Source organism: Ursus arctos, unplaced genomic scaffold, assembly GCF_023065955.2.
Source record: "Ursus arctos isolate Adak ecotype North America unplaced genomic scaffold, UrsArc2.0 scaffold_15, whole genome shotgun sequence".
NCBI classification, from domain to species: domain Eukaryota; kingdom Metazoa; phylum Chordata; class Mammalia; order Carnivora; family Ursidae; genus Ursus; species Ursus arctos.
This window is the reverse complement of record NW_026622819.1, coordinates 48,910,839-48,931,543: the sequence shown is the minus strand read 5'-3', so window position 1 is coordinate 48,931,543 and position 20,705 is coordinate 48,910,839. Positions and strand designations below refer to the sequence as shown.

Genomic DNA, 20,705 nt, shown 5'->3' with positions numbered 1-20,705 from the left:
ACTTTACCACACCTTCCATTCCTTAGATTCTACGATTCATCCTTTCTGGCAGACACCAAAAAAAAAAAAAAAATCTCCCCGCGACACGTACACACACAAAATTTTTTTTAGAGAAGGCCAACGCGCATGCTCCATACTCGAGCCCGCTGAGGCCTCAGCTGGTGGCTAATGCGCCTGCGTGCGAGGAAACACCTCGCCCCGTCTGCGGGCGGGAAGCCACACGGAGAACCCGGATGGATCCCCGGCGCGGCACGGGTGGAGGTCGCTGCGGACGCTTCTGTCTCCCTGCACCCTGCAGGTTCCTGCTTGGGGACCGGACCTGAGGAGCCGTTTCCCTGACTGGTTCCGGCACCCAGTGGCTGGACCCCAGCCCGAGGAGAGCGAATTGGAGCCGGAGAGGGGCGCCTGAAAGAAGCCCGAGCATCCCTTGGGCCTGCGCCCAAGCTCGGAGACGGGCGGGTGGAGACCGAGCGGAGGCTTCTTTCCTCGCCGCCGGCGCCCGTAGCTCGCCCGGGCCGCTTCCCAAACGCGCCGTCCTTAATAATACACCAACAGGTCCTACCAGTTACGAGCTGCATGTTCTTTATATGCATGCTTAATAATTAAAGCTCCCAACAGCCCTCTAAGGTAGGTACTATTGTCATCCCCACTTGAGGAATCGAGGCTTGGAAAGGACCCAGCCTCCAGGTGACAAAGCCAGGATCCCAGGCGCTTGCCTCTGGAGCGTTTGCTCAGCTACTGTGTTCTGTCCCTTTTCTCCTGGCTGTTGCCTTTAACTGCAGAGTGTACAGATGAAATCCCGTCCCCCGGACACCCGCACCTCCCTTGGACTGGAAGAGGCAGTGGCGAGATGGAAGTTGAATTGTGTTTGGTTTGGAGTTTTAGGTTTACAGTTGCACTTGGGTGTTGTCACTGCTGAAATATATATTTTAGCATTTCCCAAAGATTTCTGTTATGTGAATGTTCACTTTTAAGTGCCTTCTCATCGGTTATGATACCTTTTCATATCTACCCTTGTACCTCATAAACTTGCAAAAACATTTCACTTTGTTCTATCACATCTCTCACTCTGCATCTTAAGATGGCTCTCAGACTTTTAAAGGAAACATTCTAAAAACGAATTATGTCTATCTAAGACAATGCTTGTTTATTTTACTGTTTACTATGGAACATTCCCCCACATAACATAAAAATAGTGAGAATGGTTTAATGTAGCATACGGATCATGCAGCTTCGTTAACAACTCAAGGCCCATCTTATGTCTTCTGTCTGCACCCCACTTTGTGTGTGTGTGTGTGTGTGTGTGTGCGCGTGTGTGTGTGTGTGTGCTGAAGTACAGCATTTCAAAGGAAATCCCAGATGTCTTATTTCACTTGTAAACAACTAAGTCTGTATCTCTAATAAATGAGTGCTTTCTTTCACACAAACATACCATTATCACATCTGTTTAACAATAATTCCTCTTTTTTTCTTTTTTTCTCCCCAGTTTTTTTTTTTTTTTATGATTTTATTTATTCGACAGAGATAGAGACAGCCAGCGAGAGAGGGAACACAAGCAGGGGGAGTGGGAGAGGAAGAAGCAGGCTCACAGCAGAGGAGCCTGATGTGGGGCTCGATCCCAGAATGCCAGGATCACGCCCTGAGCCGAAGGCAGACGCTTAACCGCTGTGCCACCCAGGCGCCCCATTTTCTCCCCACTTTTTAAGCAGGCTCCACACCCAGCATGGAGCTCAACGTGGGGCTTAAGCTCATTTAGACCTGAGCTGAGATCAAGAGTCAGATGCTTAAGCGACTGAGCCACCCAGGCACCCCTGTTAATATTTTTTTAATATGATGATGCTTTTTTAATGTTTACATATTTTAGAATATTGTGGTTACTAAATACCATAGAGGAGCAAGTGAAAATTGTGAGGTTCTAAAACAAGAAAGCCTCTTGGGCAGTAAATTCCTCTTTGAGAACCAAATTCTTGCTCTCTATTCTCACTCTTTGAGGGTGATGAGGAGGACTACTGCAAATGAATTTTTCTAAAAATCTTTTTGTTCAAAACAGGTAAATTTTCAATCAAAACATACTTGAGTGGGATTGGAATGGACTCTTCACTGGTCCTGTAATAATTTCTAATGAGACTGAAGCAAAGCTTTTTCATTCACTTCCACTGCTCCCCAAAACATACATGGCAAATTTACACAAGAGAATAGAGAATATTTTTTATGCCAATGTCATAATTTTACTATCCATTAGGAGAGGTTCTAAACACAGTTGGCCCTATCGTCATCACTTAACAAAAGAAAGCTTAAGATCAACTTTTAAATTTCAGATCACCTTTATTGATAGGCAGATACCTTCCAATTTTTAACTGACTCATAACAAACAGCCATATGGCACGTCAACTTATTAGCTTACATAGAAGTTCATTTTATAGCTAGTTAATTGTGGCAGAGCCACTAGAAAGTTAGTATTTTAATATTATTGCCTTACTTATCGTGAGGTTTTTTTATGGCCAAAGTGGGCATTTGGATATACATGTGTTCCTGTTAAGTTATTTCCGCCACATTCTCTAGTATAGAACTTTGGAAACGGGATCAGTTGTTTATCTAGGAGATAGAACTGTTTTCAAAGGTACGTTTGAGCTTACCTGTGGGTTATATCTTTGCTCATTGCTAAGGAGGAAGAAAAAGAAAAGGCATGACTTTCTAGGTTCCTCAACTTTCTTAGGAGGTTGTTATCGACTCAGAAACTTAAATGCCTCTTAAAGCATTTAGACTATTTACTTAGCAACCTAGCATATCAGCAACCTAGGGGTTGACCTGAAGTATATGTTTTCATTCCTCTAAATCTGACTATGCACTGGGATATGTATTAGAATCACCTGGACAAGATTTAGTCTTTTTTTGTTTTTTTAAGTAATCTCTGTGCCCAGCGTGGGGCTCAAACTCACCACCCCAAGATCAAGAGTCCCATGCTCTACCGAATAAGCCAGCCAGGTACCCCAAGATTTAGTCTTTTGTCCTTCTGGAGAAGATGATTTATTAGTTAGTTCTAAGGGAGGGAGATGTGTAACTTCAAAGGGGTTCCCAGTGATTGTGATGACGGTCTCTTATTAAAGATTACTGCTCTAGTTACCATTCGTAAAAATTATCTAAAATGCTTACATAGAATACAGATTCTGAGCCCCTACTGTAGAGCTAGGGAATCAGAATCTCTGGGAGTGGGGACCGTGAATTTACATTTTAGCAAAAGATTTTGCTGATTCCTCCATTTGCCTAGCTTCCTAGCTAATGGTTCCGACCATTACCTTCTAATCCCTGTCCTCAAATTAAAACAAATCTTAATTTTGGGAATACTGCTTATTTTCATTCCATTGTTTCGGCTTCTTTCTTCACTGCTTTTACTGAGGGTAGTTATATGAAAAAGCATCATGAAATTCCTATTGTAACTAAGGGTGTCCTTCTGGAGAGGACATGTCTCTAGGGAGACATTTCTCTGAAGTCTCAGTAACAAAAGTAGTTGTGTTTCTCCTGAACAACTTGTTTTGCTTTTCTGTATGGACAATAGGAATCATGGACTGGTAGTGTGTTACACTTCAGCAGCAAGGAAGCTCTGAGCCAAATTTGTATCCTACTTCTGTGTCAAAGGTGACTTAATCAGGCCCTTTTGAAATTCTCTGCTCACGTTGGAGTCAGAGCCAGTCAAGGATCAATTAGTGTTACAGACCTGTTTAATCCTTAACTGCAAAAAGGAACTAGCCACTTTGTCAAAATATGTCCTTCCTTAGAGTATTTAGTGAATTACTCCTTTCTCTATTCACTTGTTCATAACTGCCTATGTGTGTACATCCCTGGCGGAGAATGGAAGGAGGGGGTGGTAGCGAGATGCCCTTTTAGGGGATACAAAATGTACCAGATTTGTTTGGAACATACGTCGTTGAAAACAAATTAAGCCATACCTTCAGATCACTAATAGAGGATTTATAGGTATTCACAACTTACATAAGTCCAAATCTCCCATATGTAGCTTAGGTGAGTCATTTATTCCGGGGCATTAGCTATGAGTTGATAGCTTTAAGTTTGACTGTCATGCTGTCATGGTTTACTTTGAACTGACGTGTTACAGGGTATTTCTTGACATGTACAAATGGCATGTGATGTGGCTTTGTTTTAATTCAGTTAGCCACTGATTTTTAATGTGTGGGTTATATTTTACTCCCAAAGCAAAATTCTGCAGCATCTCTGGAATACTACCTGAGAATTTTGGGGTGCCATGTCGAAGAAACGCAAATGGGATGATGACTATGTTCGTTACTGGTTCACCTGTACAACAGATGTTGATGGAACTCAGCGCCCACAATGTGTATTGTGTAACTCGATATTTTCAAACGCTGACCTCAGACCATCAAAATTGTCTGACCATTTTAACAGACAGCATGGTGGTGTAGGTGGGCATGATCTCAGTAGCCTGAAGCACGTGCCAACACCATCTGATCAGAGTGAAACCTTGAAAGCATTTGGAGTGGCGTCTCACGAAGATGCCTTATTACAAGCATCCTATCAGTTTGCATATTTATGCGCCAAGGAGAAGAATCCTCATACAATAGCTGAGAAATTAGTGAAACCTTGTGCATTGGAAATAGCACAAATAGTTCTGGGACCAGATGCACAAAAGAAGCTTCAGCAGGTACCCTTATCAGATGATGTGATCCATTCTAGAATTGATGAAATGAGCCAGGATATCTTACAGCAAGTTCTAGAAGACATCAAAGCCAGTCCTCTGAAAGTGGGTATTCAGCTTGCTGAGACAACGGACATGGGTGACTGCAGTCAGCTAATGGCATTTGTACGATACATAAAAGAAAGAGAGATCATAGAAGAATTTCTATTCTGTGAACCATTGCAGTTAACAATGAAAGGAAAAGATGTGTTCGGTCTCTTCAGAGACTTCTTTCTGAAGCATAAGATAGCACTTGATGTATGTGGCTCTGTTTGCACTGACGGTGCGTCTTCTATGCTAGGAGAAAATTCAGAATTTGTTGCCTGCGTGAAAAAAGAGGCGCCTCATATCGTGATCACACATTGTTTGTTGAATCCTCACGAACTTGTCACAAAGACCTTACCTACAAAACTGAGAGATGCTCTGTTTACTGTGGTGAGGGTAATAAATTTCATCAAAGGACGAGCTCCAAATCATCGCCTCTTTCAGGCTTTTTTTGAAGAAATTGGAATCGAGTATAGTGTCCTCCTTTTCCATACTGAAATGAGGTGGCTTTCCCGAGGTCAAATACTTACCCATATTTTTGAAATGTATGAAGAAATAAATCAGTTTCTTCACCACCAAAGCAGTAATTTAGTTGATGGCTTTGAAAATAGAGAGTTTAAAGTTCACTTAGCATACCTTGCAGATTTATTCAAACACCTGAATGAACTTAGTGCATCTATGCAAAGGACGGGCATGAACACAGTATCAGCTAGAGAAAAGTTATCTGCTTTTGTTAGGAAGTTTCCATTTTGGCTAAAGCGAATTGAGAAAAGAAATTTTACCAACTTTCCTTTTCTGGAAGAAATCATTGTTTCAGATCATGAAGCAGTAAGCATTGCAGCCGAAATAACACAGCACCTGCAACAGGTGAGCAACTTCTTCCATGGATATTTCTCTGTTGGAGATCTTGCTGAGGCAAGTAAATGGATACTGGATCCGTTTCTTTTTAATCTGGATTTTGTCGATGATGGTTATTTGATGAAAACGGATCTTGCTGAATTACGAGCTAGTGGCCAAATCCTAATGGAATTTGAGACAATGAAGCTGGAGGATTTCTGGTGTGCTCAATTCACAGTGTTTCCAAGCCTGGCAAAGACAGCTCTAGAAATCCTTATACCATTTGCAACTACATACCTTTGTGAGTTGGGATTTTCATCACTTTTACATTTTAAAACAAAGTCCAGAAGCTGCTTTAATATGAGTGATGACATCCGTGTGGCTATTTCAAAAAAAGTTCCTCGTTTCTCAGACATCATTGAACAAAAGCTACAGCAGAAGTCACTGTGAGCTGATACATTTTTAATGTATAAGTTTTAGTATATTCTTAATGTCATTGTAAAATTAAGCTGTAATTGTGTCTCTTTTATATTTATGGTATACGAAATCCCAAGAAAAAGTTTAGCACGTGTAACTCAATTTTCACATGAGGCCTGTGAAAATAGGTTTCGAGAATAAGAACACAGGCAGCAGAAAAGACTAAGTACCACCTAGTGGATACATAGAGTTCTTCTAAGTATCTGTTGAACCTGTTGATGTGATACATAAAAAGACACACAAGTGCTAGAATATCCAGCTAAGTGGTACAATAGGGTAGGAATGGACCCCAGAGAAAAGAGAAGATCTCCCAGAACGTAGATCTTCGTGTTAAAAGTAAAAGTTGAGGGACAAAATGACAGACTGAGTCGCCGCGTCTCTGTGAGTGTTGTTATGGGGAGGTTAATGGGATCAGAAGAGGATTATGAAATGTTACAGTGGGAAAAGGGATGATTTTAGTTATATAAGATTTACTTTTTAATGTATTCTTTGGAATTAGTCTTACAATGTCCATTCCTCTAGCTCCCATGCTCTAAATACCATGACATTAATAAATGTCCTAATATACTATTAGTCACTCTTTGTCTTTTTTACACCAGGACCCCAAGTCATTGAGGCTGCTAAAAGGAGGATCCCAGAGCCTTACTCTAGAGATTCTGATCTGGCAGGTCTGGGATAAGCTCAAGGGCCTTCATTCTTAACCAGCTTCCAGATGGTTCTGATGGATTCTTTGGGCCTCTGGTCTCATCTTATTTTCCCTTTATCCCAGTTTTCTCACTTATTTTACATCTTAAGCTATGTGTATTCTCCTAACGTAGTTCAAAACTTTTGAATGGATCAAATATAAATAATAAATAAATTGATGTTAAGTCACTATAGTAATTCAGAGCCATCAAAAAATTTCCCGTGGGGAATTTAAATTAATATACTTTTTCTGGATAATAACTTGGTAAAATATATTTTTAAATTTTAATAAATTTACATTTTTATTTCAAAACTTTAATGACTTATCAAAGTAGTATGCTAAGGGGCGCCTGGGTGGCTCAGTCGTTCATTAAGCGCCTTCGGCCCAGGGCGTGATCCTGGGGTCCTGGCCTCGAGTTCCACATCAGGCTCCTCCGCTGGGAGCCTGCTTCTTCCTCTCCCACTCCCCCTGCTTGTGTTCCTTCTCTCGCTGGCTGCCTCTCTCTCTGTCAAATAAATAAATAAAATCTTAAAAAAAAAAAAAAGTAGTATGCTAAAAAGTGAGTCCTATAATGAAAAGCCACAGTCCCTTTCCTGCCCAATTACTTAACCATTTCTGCTTTAACATTTTGTGGTTCCACCCTTATCTCTAAGTAATGTGTTTATACCAAACACGTATGCCAGTTTTGTGTTTTGTTTTGTTTTTTGGCTTTTTTTATTAAGTAAACTCAATCCTCAACATGGGGCTCGAACTCACAACCCTGAGACCAAGGGTCGTGTGCTCCACCAACTAAGTCAGCCAGGCGCCCCCACATATGCCGGTTCTGATTTATCAGCTCTAGAAATTACATACTGACTCCTCTAAATGATAGGTAAATATTGAATTTATAAAATGTTCATCTCTCCTACTATTCCCAATTTTTTATTATTGTAGTATTAATTTTAGTTCTTTGTTGATTATTCATAGCCCTTTGATTGGGGATTTTTTTCCCTCTAGGAATTTACCTCCTAGAAAGAATCAGGGATATCCACAAAGTTTTATTTTTAAAGCAGGCATTTACAGCATTTTTATAATAGTGAAAAATTGGAGAAAAAAGACTGAAGGGGAATGGAATCTAACAGGTGCCACCTGAGTACTGCAAATTGAAGTTTATATTTTCTAACAAAACTGAACTTGATCACCATCCATCAGAATACTTTTATCAATGAATGTAAATACATGGCTTTCGTCTAAAACTGTAGTTACAAAATATAAGTCCTAATTTTTTCTAGTATAACCTAACATCAAAAGCAGTGGGAAGAATTTCCAAAGCTAATATAGGAATAAATCTGGAAGAGTATGTATACAAAGTTTCGTATGTGTGTGTATCTAGACATAGGAAGGAAGAAGGATGGGAGCCATGTATGCATGTATGAAGCATGGAAACTAACAATACAAAAAAGCAGGACTAGGATGCAATGCCAGGAGCAAATGACCTTTGATGGCCAGTCTTTCATTAAGTCCATTAGAATTCTCTCTTAAACTAAATTCATTAATTTCTGCTATGAAACAAAAACCCAAAGGATATTTTAAAGGGAATAGCTGAGTTTTTAACTCATTTTCAGATTCTACAACAGTTTATTTTCCCTGATCAAATTAAAGAAGACTGCAATGTCTGCTAAAATGAAGAAGAAACTGAGATTATTTTTTAGTTTAAAAAAACTTCCCACAATGGTGCATTCATTGGCACTTACAAGTCATGTGTTGGTTTCTTTTTCTCCCAAGAAAGAGGTAATTGTCTTATATTTTTACTCTGTAATTAAGGTCACTGGTCGATTGCAAAAAGAATCAGGAGAAACACATAATCTTTATGACCAGCAGATGTCACTCTCTATGCATGTTTGGTTGAAAGTAAATTTAACCACGTACATTTCGCCAAATACCTGATTTTAAACATCTCTAGAGAAAGGAACACAACATCAAAAACTAATGAAGTATTGTATAGTGACTAACATAACATAATAAAAAGAAAGAAAGAAAAAGGATTTGTAGCTCAAATTAAAAATGCCCCACGTGAGGGGCGCCTAGATGGCTCGGCTGGTTGAGTTGCAGCTCTTGATTTTAGCTTAGGTCATGACCTTGGGGTCCTGGGATCCTGCCCCACGTGGGGCTGTGCGCTCACAGGGAATCTGCTTGAGATTTCTCCATCTCCCTACTTTTGTGCTCTCTATCTCTCTCAAATATATATATATTTTTTAAATGCCCCACCTGAGCCTCTGGTGGCTCAAAATTGGCGAACAGAACTGTGGCGGAGCATTGGGAGATGACGGTGGGAAAGAGAAAATATGAATAGCTTTTCTCTAAAACTGACTTGAGCATGCGGATCTTTGACGTCTCAGCTTCTTAACCACCAAAGGCTACTTGAAGTGGGTGGATAGGTCAGCACATGCTCCTTTGCTATCCCATGACAGTTACTAAGACCCAGGTAATGTGTCTTTTCCAGTGAGAGTAAATTGCTGTCCTTTCCATGATAGAAGGGATCTAATGTAAGTAACCTGCCACTAAGTGCCCATATTAGGGCTCAGTATTGGTCTCTGGTCTCTGCTGTTGGCGGGTCAGGTACTCAGTAGGTCAGTCTTGGTGAGGGGAAGTCCATGTTGCTGAGCCTGTGTACAAGCCTCCATCCTTGCCAACATGGCCACTCTTGTACATGGGCCCACTGAGCAATCATTAGGATGACGGTTTTCCAGGGCTGACTAATCGTTACAAAGTACGTCATCTTGTCCTGATCATTGAGAGCCCTCCTCTGTCTTAATTTAGCTTCAGCAAGCCCTTCGAGGAGTCCTCAAGCCAAGGTCAGCTATCACAAGAGACCCGTATATACTTTAATATCCCTGCTACTCTCAGTCATTTGCTGGAAGCAGCCCATGAGAAGCATGAAACAGCACAGGTGTGATGAATTTCAGAGTGCAACAGCTGGGGCTCATGGTTAATTATGTTCCCTATAGTTGCATGTCTACAAAGTACATTCTTATGGATGTACAGCGTCCTTTGGTGAATATTCGCCTGGAGCATAATAATCTTCAACTCTCTGCCTATTCTGAGAGGTCCATCTATATGCCGTGCCCCCAGACCTTGTCACTTGTCTTATAAATCTGTTCTTCCCAAGTCCTGAACAATCATCAAGCCATTAGTAACTGCCCTTGAATACTAGAGTTTCGATCCATACTACTGGGTAGTGCTCAGTTCAGACATTGCAGACAAGCAATTGTACTGCTCAGAATTCTCCTTAGGAAGATTTCCCTTCATCAGGATCTTTCAGAGACATACGGATTGAGGTTGTAATGCTGCAGCAGATTTTGCAGCTCCCAGCTGGCACTAGCCTATTAGGCAAAATAAATGTAAACCAGACCTAAATTTCTTGCTAGTCAGCTGGTTATAAGTAACTCCTCATGCAGCCAAAGTTAAAGACTGGGAAAAAGGAAGCCTTGTAACAGGAGTAGGTGTCAAAGGACTTGAGCCACCTACTCAGGCAACTTGCTTATGTGTTCTAGACCTGCTTGATCTCTCCCTTGTACACCACTTCTACTTGACGTGGTGCTGCTGTGCACATTCCAGTTCATGGCTTGCTGAATCACTCAGCACCCAGTGCCACAGAGCTGTTTCTAAAAGCAAAATCAGTTAACTTCAAAAGAGGGTATGGATTTGCTCCCAAACTGGCTACTACCTTTGTATCAGATCTGATCTGCATGTCCTCAGTGAAGTGGACCAGTGTGATGGACTGTTGTTAGACGTCAAGATGATCACGATCTCTGCAGATTATACCAGACAGGAGGTTGATGTAGCCCTAAGAGAAAACTATATGCTTTGATTCTCCTATTGGCATTTGCCAGAGGCTCCATTCGGAATCCTTATTTGCCACCTTTAACGCCATTGGATCTGCTGGTCTTAAGTTTCAGGTGGCAGAGTAGCTAGCCCTACACTTGCTACAGAGCCTTTTCCACTCCACTCAAAACTAGCAGTGTTATAGTAAATGGGTCAGAGTGATACACTCAAATGTGGTATATGCTGCCTCCAAAAACCAAAAAGACCCACAAGCATCAAGCCTCTGTTGCAGTGGGAGATGATACAAGGTTCAGGAACTTATATTTCACCTGGAAAGAACTATTGTAACATGCTTCAGACCACTAGTACATCAGAAATTTCACCAAGGTGCATGAGTCCCTGGATTTATAATCTGGGTATGATAGCTGGCTTAGGTCTGGAAACTGGAGGAGAGGCTATGACTCTCTCTGTAGTGACTTTAGTCAGACTTCTAAGCACGAGACCTTGAGTTTTTCCTATCATGTTGATCAAGTTATATTTAGTAGACTTCCCATCTACTTCATTCCTAGGTCCACTGTACCAACTAGCTACTGTATTAGGGTTCACCAGAAAAACAGAACCAGAGATTTAGTATAAGGAACTGACTCACATAATTATGGAAGCTTAGCAAGTCCAAAATCTGCAGGCTATGCCAGTAGGCCAGACAGGCAGGAAAGTAGATCCAGTCTGAAGACAGTCTGCTAGAGATTCCCCTCTTGCTTGGGAAGTTTGGTCTTTTTCTTCTATTCAGACCTTCAACTAATTGGATGAGACCCACTCACATTTTGGAGAGCAATGTGCTTTACTCAAAATTCACCAATTTGAATGTTAATCTCATCCAAAAACACCAATGCAGAATCGCCCAGAATAATGTTTACCCAAACGTCTGGGCACCACCAGCCAGACTGACACATAAAAGTAACCATCAACGGCTACTGTCGACGATCCCTGGGTGTCAAAACATTTTGATGGCCATTTTGTCCCTGCTGTGTATTATGTTAAACACATCCCCCTTATTTCTAGTGACTGAACACTGCCACTTGGCCTCTGCCGCTCTAGGATCCCTTCAATCCAGATGAAATTAATGAACAGCGTTGAACTGGTGACAGCATCTTCTACCATTATACCAGCTTAAAGAGAACAGCTACCGCAGAGATGTTCAAGAATATTCATAATCTCCTCATTAATGTATTGCTCAATACCTTAGTGAAGGAGTGTCCACTGGGTCCTCTTGAATCATATGGGCAGTAGTGGGGGAAGTTTGAAGGTCACACATAATATGTTTACTCCAATATTTCTCTCTCCCTAAATCTTTTAACTCTTTTGTCTACATTATGCCAGGGAAGTTTTGGAATCTCAAACTCATTGTTATATGTAGGTCACTGTTGAGTCCAAATAAGCAGATTCTTAATACAGATTAACACATTAAATAGAGAATCCCTGATAAGTACACCCATATCAGTAAATTTGACCTGTTAATATTATGCCTTCTTTGGTCTAATGCTCTTAGAATCCCATTGCACACATATTCACCAGGTTTCTGCCTATATAAATCAGAAAAATCTTGCAGTTATTTTGGATTATAAAATCTTTCCTTCAGGATCAGACTCTGAACTTGTTTCCTTGTAATATGCTGGATCCGACCTGAGTAATGGGTCTAGTGGCAACAAGGGGTAGTAGGGTAGATCTTGAAGAGTAAAGGTATCTCCTTGAAAGGCATCTGCCTCGGGTGAGGTTAATACAAGGACTTCAAGCAAAGGAAACCTAATCTCAGTCATTGAGGGTGAAGGCAAGGAAGGCTTAAAGTGATTTAGGGGTTAAGATTTTTAGCTTCATCCAAGCTCATGCAGATGTCTTCATTCCAAGTCTTAGAATTAGACACTATCCCAGTTCTCATCCCAACTTGCACTGAGAGACATAGGCTATGAATTCGATTTACATTTAAATTCTGCAACCCTCACAGTTAAATATTGTGTCTGAATTTGCAGCTACAAGAGATTTGAGATACTTTTAGAACTGCCATAGAATCTCCCAAACCAGGACTTGAGCTGAGACTTTAAAGAGCTGAGTATATCATTTTCTTTCCGTAAGCAGTCTAGTGCTCTCAGAAGAAGGCATCCCACCCACAATCCTCCTAGTCAACATTATTCCCACCAGCCACTTGATCTCCCAAGGCACCTGGTTCAGGAAGTTCTTCACCACAATGACCTACAGCCAATAATTTGATTAATCAGTGTCACTCTGTGCCATGGGTTACCAGCATCCCATTTCCATGACAAGAAGCTCAATAGTGCATTCAGGTTTAGAGACAAATCCAAACACCTGAAAAAATTCCATCTCTGAGGGTCTGTTTCCTGAGACTTCTGGTACCAATTTCTGTATTCAGTCAGGAGACACAAACTCTACTAATTACTTTCACAGACAGAATTGAATATAAAGAATTGTTGACCAGGTTTTAGAACACTGGAAAGGCAAAAGGAATACTGTAATAAATGCAGAAAGCAGTTACCAGCCTGAGGGCTGGGAGAAAGGAGAAGAGCTTGGGATTAATAAAACAATATCTTGGGTAAAGTGTCCCACGGAGCTGGGACAGGAAAAGCATCTGCCAGCTGATACCAGTATGTCTGAAGAAGCATGAGGTTGGTTCTGAGATTTTGGAAAAAATGGAAACTTGAACCAGCTGCTTGCACAGAAAATAATTCTGTCATTGCCCTGGTGAGGAACTGTTGTTTGGGTGACACTGACTGTAACAGGAAGCAAAATAGAAAGGAGCAAGTTCCTTGCCAGTCTCTCTCCCTCTAGTACCCCCTATTGGCTGACTAACAGAAGACCAGCTGGCAAAGGAGAAAAGATTTGCAAAGTCCCAGCCTTGACATAGAGCCAGCCGTGTTGGAAGCTAAGAGACTATAGCTTAATAACTCTGTGCGCACATGTGTGTGTGTGTGTGTGTGTGTGTGTGTGTGTGTGTGTGTGTGTTCTGAGCCATTTTAAAATGAGTTCCCAACATCATGTTTCTTCACCCCTGCATACTTCAGCATACATCTGACAATAACTCCCTAATGCTAATACTTAGATCATATTCAAAGTTCCTCCAACTGCCCCCAAAATATCTTTCTAATTTTATTAAACACTTTTTAATTTTTTATGACATTAACATTTCAAAGAATGTCCCACTCTCTGAATTTGTTGTTTTCTCTTGTATCATTTAACTAATTCCTCTGTTCTCTCTTTTCTGCTAACCAGAGATTAGGTGTGTGTACGTGTAACCTTTTTTCTTCACAAGTGGTAGCACATATAATGATTTTTTTATTATACCAATCATAAATTAAGTGGAGAGCTTAATTTATGTAGAGCTAAATGTCTTCTGAGTGTTAATTTAAAAGAAATTTGTAAAAGTCTTTTGAAATATAAGATTTAGAGAAATTAGTCTCCATTCACTGTACAACAGCCGATAGATAAAAAAATTTCTTTGTAGCCACTAGCTAAATCTCACTTATGCAGTCTAATCATGCATTGTTTCCTCAATCTGGGATTTCTGCTCTTCTTTCCAGCCAAAAGGCAGGGATCGATCCTTTATTTCTTATATCCCCTCCCCAAATTATGCTAGCAAAACGTGGCAAGGCCTTGGTTTCTATACTCATTCCTATGCTGCTCTCTCAAAGACTGATTCTTTAAAGCAGAAGCCTTAGACTTTCTTAGCAGGGCATTTCCCTTAAATCAAGTATCTGTTCATTTCTGATCCCCACAACAACTCGAGAAACATCATCAAGAGCTTTTTGCATTAGACTCCAAAATGTCTCTCCAACTGAGGCCCTTCAAGTTACATCTGGAAAGTGGTTGGATCTTTTCTGGGTCATTTCCTGTTGAATATAAGTGGTAACTATTTTGGTCTGACTTCATTCGTGCTGGGACTCTTGCTGGCTTGGGACTTTAACTCTATTGAAACCTTAGGCCAAAGGAGCCTCTCCAAATTCTCTGGTTCTTCTTTTCCCTCCCATAAAGACTGCTGTGCTTGTGGAAGCCTTTGCCCAGCCAAATGTGGCCCCAGCAGAAGAACTTATGACTGAACAAGAGCTGAGTTTTCATGGCAACTCTGGCTCCCCCTTGCTGGGTAATGTTGGGAAGATGGCCGGCTTCTGTGCCTCTGTTCCTTCAGCTGTATAGTGGGAGAAATAATTGTCCCAAACTTGGAAGAATCAAACATACTGAATTTTTTTTTAAAAGAAAGTATATAGTTGTAGGGGGAGGGTTGCTAGTTTTAACTCCCTCAGCTCTCTGGCGCATCCCCAGATCCAACTCACCCATCAGAGCAAAGGAAGAATTTCCAAGGACTGTAACACAGCGTATTCTTTATTTTTTATTTTATTGAGGGGAGGGATATAGAATAAGTACTAGCTTCCCATGGTTTAAAAGTCAAATTGTCCCATACAGTGAATAATAAATCTTCCTTTTACCACTGTTTTCCAGTTCCCCTCTCTAGAGACAACTTTTTGGGTCCCAATGTTTTGTAGATCTTTCTTGAGATATGCTCATACATTCATGTGTGTTTGTGTGTGTTTTCCTCACCTCTTTTTAACTTGGATGATAGCAAACTATACACACTGTTCTGCTCCTTATTGTTCTCACTAAACAAAGTATCTTGCAGATAATTCCATGGTAGTACATAGAATTCTGCCTCCGTATAATGATTTATTTAATTAGTTTCCGATGGTGAGCCGTTTAGATTGTTTCCAGTCTTTTATTAGTTCAAACATGGTTGAAATGAATATCTTTATGCACACTTCCTGGTTAAGTTGTGGAAACAGAACAGCTATGTCGAAAATAAACTGTGTATTTTCAATTTTTATAGATCTGTAAGCGTTCCTTGCGGTTCAGCTATCATCTCGTTTGATTCTAAGTGACATAATACACAGGGAAGCCAACACTTACTCCAACATCGCAGTCTTTCTATGGAAGAGCGGCGAGTCCTCTCTTTCAGCAGCTGTCTCCCCAGTGCTGCCACATTAGGAAGACCCCATCTGGAATGATCTCATCCTGGAGAACTTCACAGCCCCAAAGCCCCTTGTTGAAAGTAAGCTGACAATTTGGGTCTTGGCCATTAGCTATTTGGAATGATTCAACAATCATTTTAAACCCTCTTTTGTGCCAAAATTGGAGAAAAGAAAGGGCTGAAAAAGGATAAAGAAGAAGGCCAGGACGGCCTACATTTTAATCATGGATGGAAGTCAAAAGATTGTGGACTTTCTCTGTCTTGACTTCACAACTAACTACCAAGTCACTGAAGGTTTCTGGCCTCTTTTCTCCCAAGTGTGAAATGAAGACCACAGACCAAATTATTCCTCAGGACCTTTCCTCCTTTGGAGGGACACTTGCCCTCCCAACCTCAGCATATTCAAAAAGCAAGAGCTGTCACAAATTGGTACATGACTAATATCCAAGTGGGTGGTCCAGTTGAGATGGCATTCAGACAATGCTGTCCTGGTGAACAGGCTGGAGGCTCTGCCAGGGGAAGAGAGTCCTGATTTGTAGCATTTGCTGATTTCCATAGTGTGATTATTCCCACTATGATGCAAATCTGATGTCCCTTGACTCAGAATTGGAAAGAGAAGCACAGAAGCACAGAATTGGCTGCTGTCTCCAGCAAACCACTAGTTAGGAGTTCAAGGAAAGCATTTTCTTCAGATTGTTCTGTATTGAGATGCCCTTCATGAAAGAGGAGATATTTGAAGCAGGCATTGAAGGATAATGCTGTAGGACTCTTTTCATGGTAACTGACAGGAACAGCCCACTCTGGCTTGAAGACAGAGAACGAATATGAGAATGTGAATGTTACAGCGTAAGCATCTGCACAGAGGTGGCCAGGCACGTGGTGAGAGCACTCCCTCTCTCCCACCTTTCAGTTCTTCTGCAGCTGCTTCTCTCTGTATATTGATGCCATTGACTCCTCCCACAAGCAGGCTCTCCCCAAATGGCAGGGGAAATGGCTAGTGCAGCCCAGGGCTCTATCTTTACACTTAATGATTCAGAAGAAAAGCCAGTGTCATCTCAGGGAAATCACATGGAAAGATTCTGATGATCTCTGCCTGGATCTCATGCCCACCATTTGGGTTCTTAACTGGGCACAAAAGGAAGGGGCACCTGTCCACATGCCCCTGCTCCTGCAGCCAGAGGGCAGGCAGAGCACCAAGATGGACCACTCTTTCCCTGCCACCCAATACACATGAGAATTGCCCAAATGGAACTCCCCGATGGACAGAGGGATAATGGGCGGACAAAAGCTATGAATTTCTAGTAGACACATGGTACGGCTTTGTGGAGACAGGTTAGAGGAAATTGCGTGAGGGGAGATGCAGACATTTAAAAGGTGAAGGGGAGGCTGGGAGCCAAAAAGACGACCCCGACCAAAGCAGGGCCACCCAGAGCGCAGTGGTTCTCAGTGGAGGGCCATGTTGCCCACCCTGGGACATTTGGCAATGTCTGGAGATATTTTTGGTTGTCACAACTGGAGGCGGAGGGGCTGCTGCTCTCATCTAGAGAGTAAAGGCCAAAGATGTGCTAACCATCCCACAGTGCCCGGCACAGTCCCCCAGTGAAGACTTACCGAGTCTCAACTGTCCATAATGCAGAGATTGAGAAATTCTGACACAGCAAAAATCGGAGAAGTGGCTGGAAAGATGTCAACTCACGGAGGCTTCCTGTTAGTGAGGCTGCCGAAATGCTAAGTGGCTGAGGCTCTGTCCTATGACTATCCCCCAGGCGAGCATTAGAAAACTGTTGGGAGCGGCTAGTTAGCTCTTACACACTGCTCCTTCCGCCTGGCACCTCCTCCCGCCTCCTTGGCCACCTTCGCAGGGCTGGCTCGTTTTCATCCTTGGTGTCTCGGCTTCGATGTTACCTCTCCAGAGATCTTCCCAGACCTCCCAGTAAAGTAAGGTCTCTCACAGACTCCGCAGCACTGTTCTCTCCCACAGTTCCCTCTTCTTTTCCTTCGTAACTCGTACCACGGTTTTGAATTCTAGGTTTCTGTGCTCCAACACTTGTCTCCTCATGAGCACCACAGAGGCAGAAAACTCACTGATTTTGTGCACTGCCATGACCACAACGAAAAGCAGAGTGCTTTGTGCACTGTAGTTGTTTGGTATTTATCCAATCGATGAATTGGTTTGAAAGTTGCTTGTGGGGCACCTGGGTGGCTCAGTCCTTAAGCATCTGCCTTTGGCTTAGGTCATTACCCCAGGGTCCTGGGATCAAGCCCCGCATCGGGCTCCCTGCTCCACTGGGAGCCTGCTTCTTCCTCTCCCACTCCCCCTGCTTGTGTTCCCTCTCTCGCTGGCTGTCTCTCTCTCTGTCAAATAAATAAATAAAATCTAAAAAAAAAAAAAGTTGCTTATAGGATTGGAATGGGGTGGAGGTGAAATGGGAAGAGGAAAGAAAGGCGGCCCTCTGGATGTCCTCCCTGCTATTGTGCTCACACTCGTGTCCGCCCCATCTCTGACACTCACAGAACCTGCAGTTCTCAGCGTGATGCATCAGTTAGGGTTCACGTGAAGGTGCAAAACCCTTCTAGCTATTTTAAGAAAACATGGATTAATAAAGAGAATCAAGTGAATTCTGAATCCTTGCAGAGCAAGTTCTGACCTGGCCTGGTCCTCTGAGAATGATTCCCAGAACACCACACAGTCCTGAGTCCCCAAGGGAACTACTATTTCTGCCACAGTCTGGAAGCTGGAGTTCCGGAGTCACTGGATCCAGTCTCTGGCTACAGGAATACACAATTTTAGGTGTAGTCTGGGACCAGGAGTTACTGTCCAAACCCTAGAGCCATCTTGCCCCTTGTAGGACACCGCCGGTACCATGATCCCTCCCTGGCTGCTGCCTCCCCTCCCCCTAACTCAGTTGTTTTTCCTAACTCAGTGTTGAATTCAGGTTTGCACAAGTGCACGGAACTGGCTAAACCTAAATTGCAAAGAGAACCCCAATGGCAAGGAGTTTGGGAAATGGACTTTTAGCTTTTCAGCCTCTGTAGTACAGGAAGACACACCAAGAAAGGTTTGGGCAGATGTGGAACAAGCCGATCAACCAGCTCTGTCACGTGGCTGCCGCTGCTGGAGGATAAGCTCTCTATGTCCGTAAATGGCACGGCGTCATTCATCTTCCCCATATGCTGAGCATGTTCTCTAGACATGAACGGCATTGTGAAATGAACTGAACTGAGGGACACCTGGGTGGCTCAGCCGGTTAAGCATCTGCCTTTGGCTCAGGTCATGATCTTAGGGTCCTGGGATCGAGTCCCACATCAGGGTCCCTGCTCAGCGGGGAGTCTGCTTCTCCCTCTCCCTCTCACTGCCGCTCCCCTTGTGTGTGCTCTCTCTCTCTTTGACAAATAAATAAATAAAATCTTAAAAAAAAAAAAGAAAAAAGAAATGAACGGAATCAAACAGACGGGGAAATCCTCCTCATTTGTACACTTTGTATGTTTCCTATAGCATTTAGTCCATTACGCCTCTTAGACTGATTTGTGTTCTCATTCATTTTCCCTGCAGACAAGAAGTTCACCTCCTTGTCCCCACACTTGAAATAGGTAACAATTTTTGTGGACTGAATAAAGACAGAAACAGGCTACAGCAAGGAAGTTCTGAGCCCCATTCTATCTTGAAGCAGCTCCCGCAGCTCCTAGAACAGCCATTTCATGAGTATTTGGGATTTCCTGTTCCATGAAGCCATCACCCCTGTAGGGACCCATGGGACAAGACCGCAAGGACTCAGCTCAACTTCAGGAGACCTCAGTTCCAGGTCTCCCCCAAAAGTTGGAAGAACATCCACGCCCATCCATTCAGCCAGTAAACATACATTAATTGCTTCCCGGGTGCCACTTTCCCATACTTCTTTTCCTTTTCCTGGGCTTCTCTTTAACCATCTCCTTACCAACAAGAGCATGTCAGGGATTTCAGCCTCTATGGCAGTGGAGCCCCATAGGTAACACATGGAGATTCCTACTCTATCCTAGAGCCCTTTAGATTGTGAACGACATCCATGCATTAGAGGCACAGTTTCCTTACCTTTTTCATTCCTGACATATTTGGGAACAGACCAAGGTACCCAGAGGGAGTGGTAGACAGAGGTCCCCTTTCCAGCCATCTGAGTCAACACACTAAACCCTACTTCACATGGCATCTTTCCTCCGTGTTTAGAGCTCACACCTCCCCTACCTACACCCAGACAAGTCCCAGCCCTCCCTCAGGGCTTGACCCAGGCCTTCCCCTGAACACCCAGTTTCCTCAGTGTTTTCCTCTTCTGTAATACTTACTTCACTTATAGCCACTTGTGTCATCCCCACGAAACTCTAAGTTCCCTGAGGACAGGCACCAAACCTTTCTGGTTTATCTCCATATCCCCAGCACTTAGCTCAGGGACTGACACATAACAAATGCTTATCCAATGTTTGTTGGGACATCTGTTGAGCCCGCTAACTTTCATCCTCAGATAATATGTACGTAATATTAGTAATAATTCTCTACATAGTTCAGTGGCTTACCAAACACCTTTATGGGTGAGGGTTCCAACTTCAGGGGAAAGACAATACAATAATATAATCATTACTCTCTCTACTTTTCAGAAAGTGAGACACCATCCATGAGGGAAGGGACTTGTCTTAGGGGGTGGAACCGGCAGAGTTCAAATGCATATTGCATGAAAATCCTGAATGTGGGTCATTTATCATCTGCTAGCCAGATGCTCTGGCAGCAGAGTGAAATACTGGTAGCTCATGGAAGAGAGCAGTAGAAAGAACACGAAGAAGCTAAAGCCAGGCCTCTATGCTTTGTCTTTCCTCGAGCGTCCGCTTGCAACTTAAACAGGATTAATCTGCCTGTTCTGGGACTCAGTCATCTGAGGCGGGGGCAGAGAGCTAGTGAAGCCAGGCAAGCCTTACCTCCGTGAGGGGGGAAATGCGGGCTGGCACGCAGGGGCACTAGTGTGTATGTGCACACTCACCTCAGGACAAAATCTACACCAAGGCACATGGACATACAAACACACCCAGAATGAGCCACTGCACAAACAGGCGCCACACAGAAATCATGCACACGCACACTGATACGTGGTTGTGCA

The 20,705-nt window shown here is 42.6% G+C and overlaps 1 protein-coding gene across 1 annotated transcript; it reads left to right on the top strand.

The window, feature by feature from the left end:
• The first annotated feature begins 192 nt into the window (after window positions 1-192).
• On the top strand, window positions 193-6,637 carry FAM200C (family with sequence similarity 200 member C). Its single transcript, XM_026510903.4, has 2 exons — window positions 193-627; window positions 4,213-6,637. Exon 2 carries the CDS (start codon window positions 4,262-4,264, stop codon window positions 6,038-6,040), a length of 1,779 nt encoding a protein of 592 aa, XP_026366688.2. The 5' UTR covers window positions 193-627; window positions 4,213-4,261; the 3' UTR covers window positions 6,041-6,637.
• Window positions 6,638-20,705: the final 14,068 nt, after the last annotated feature.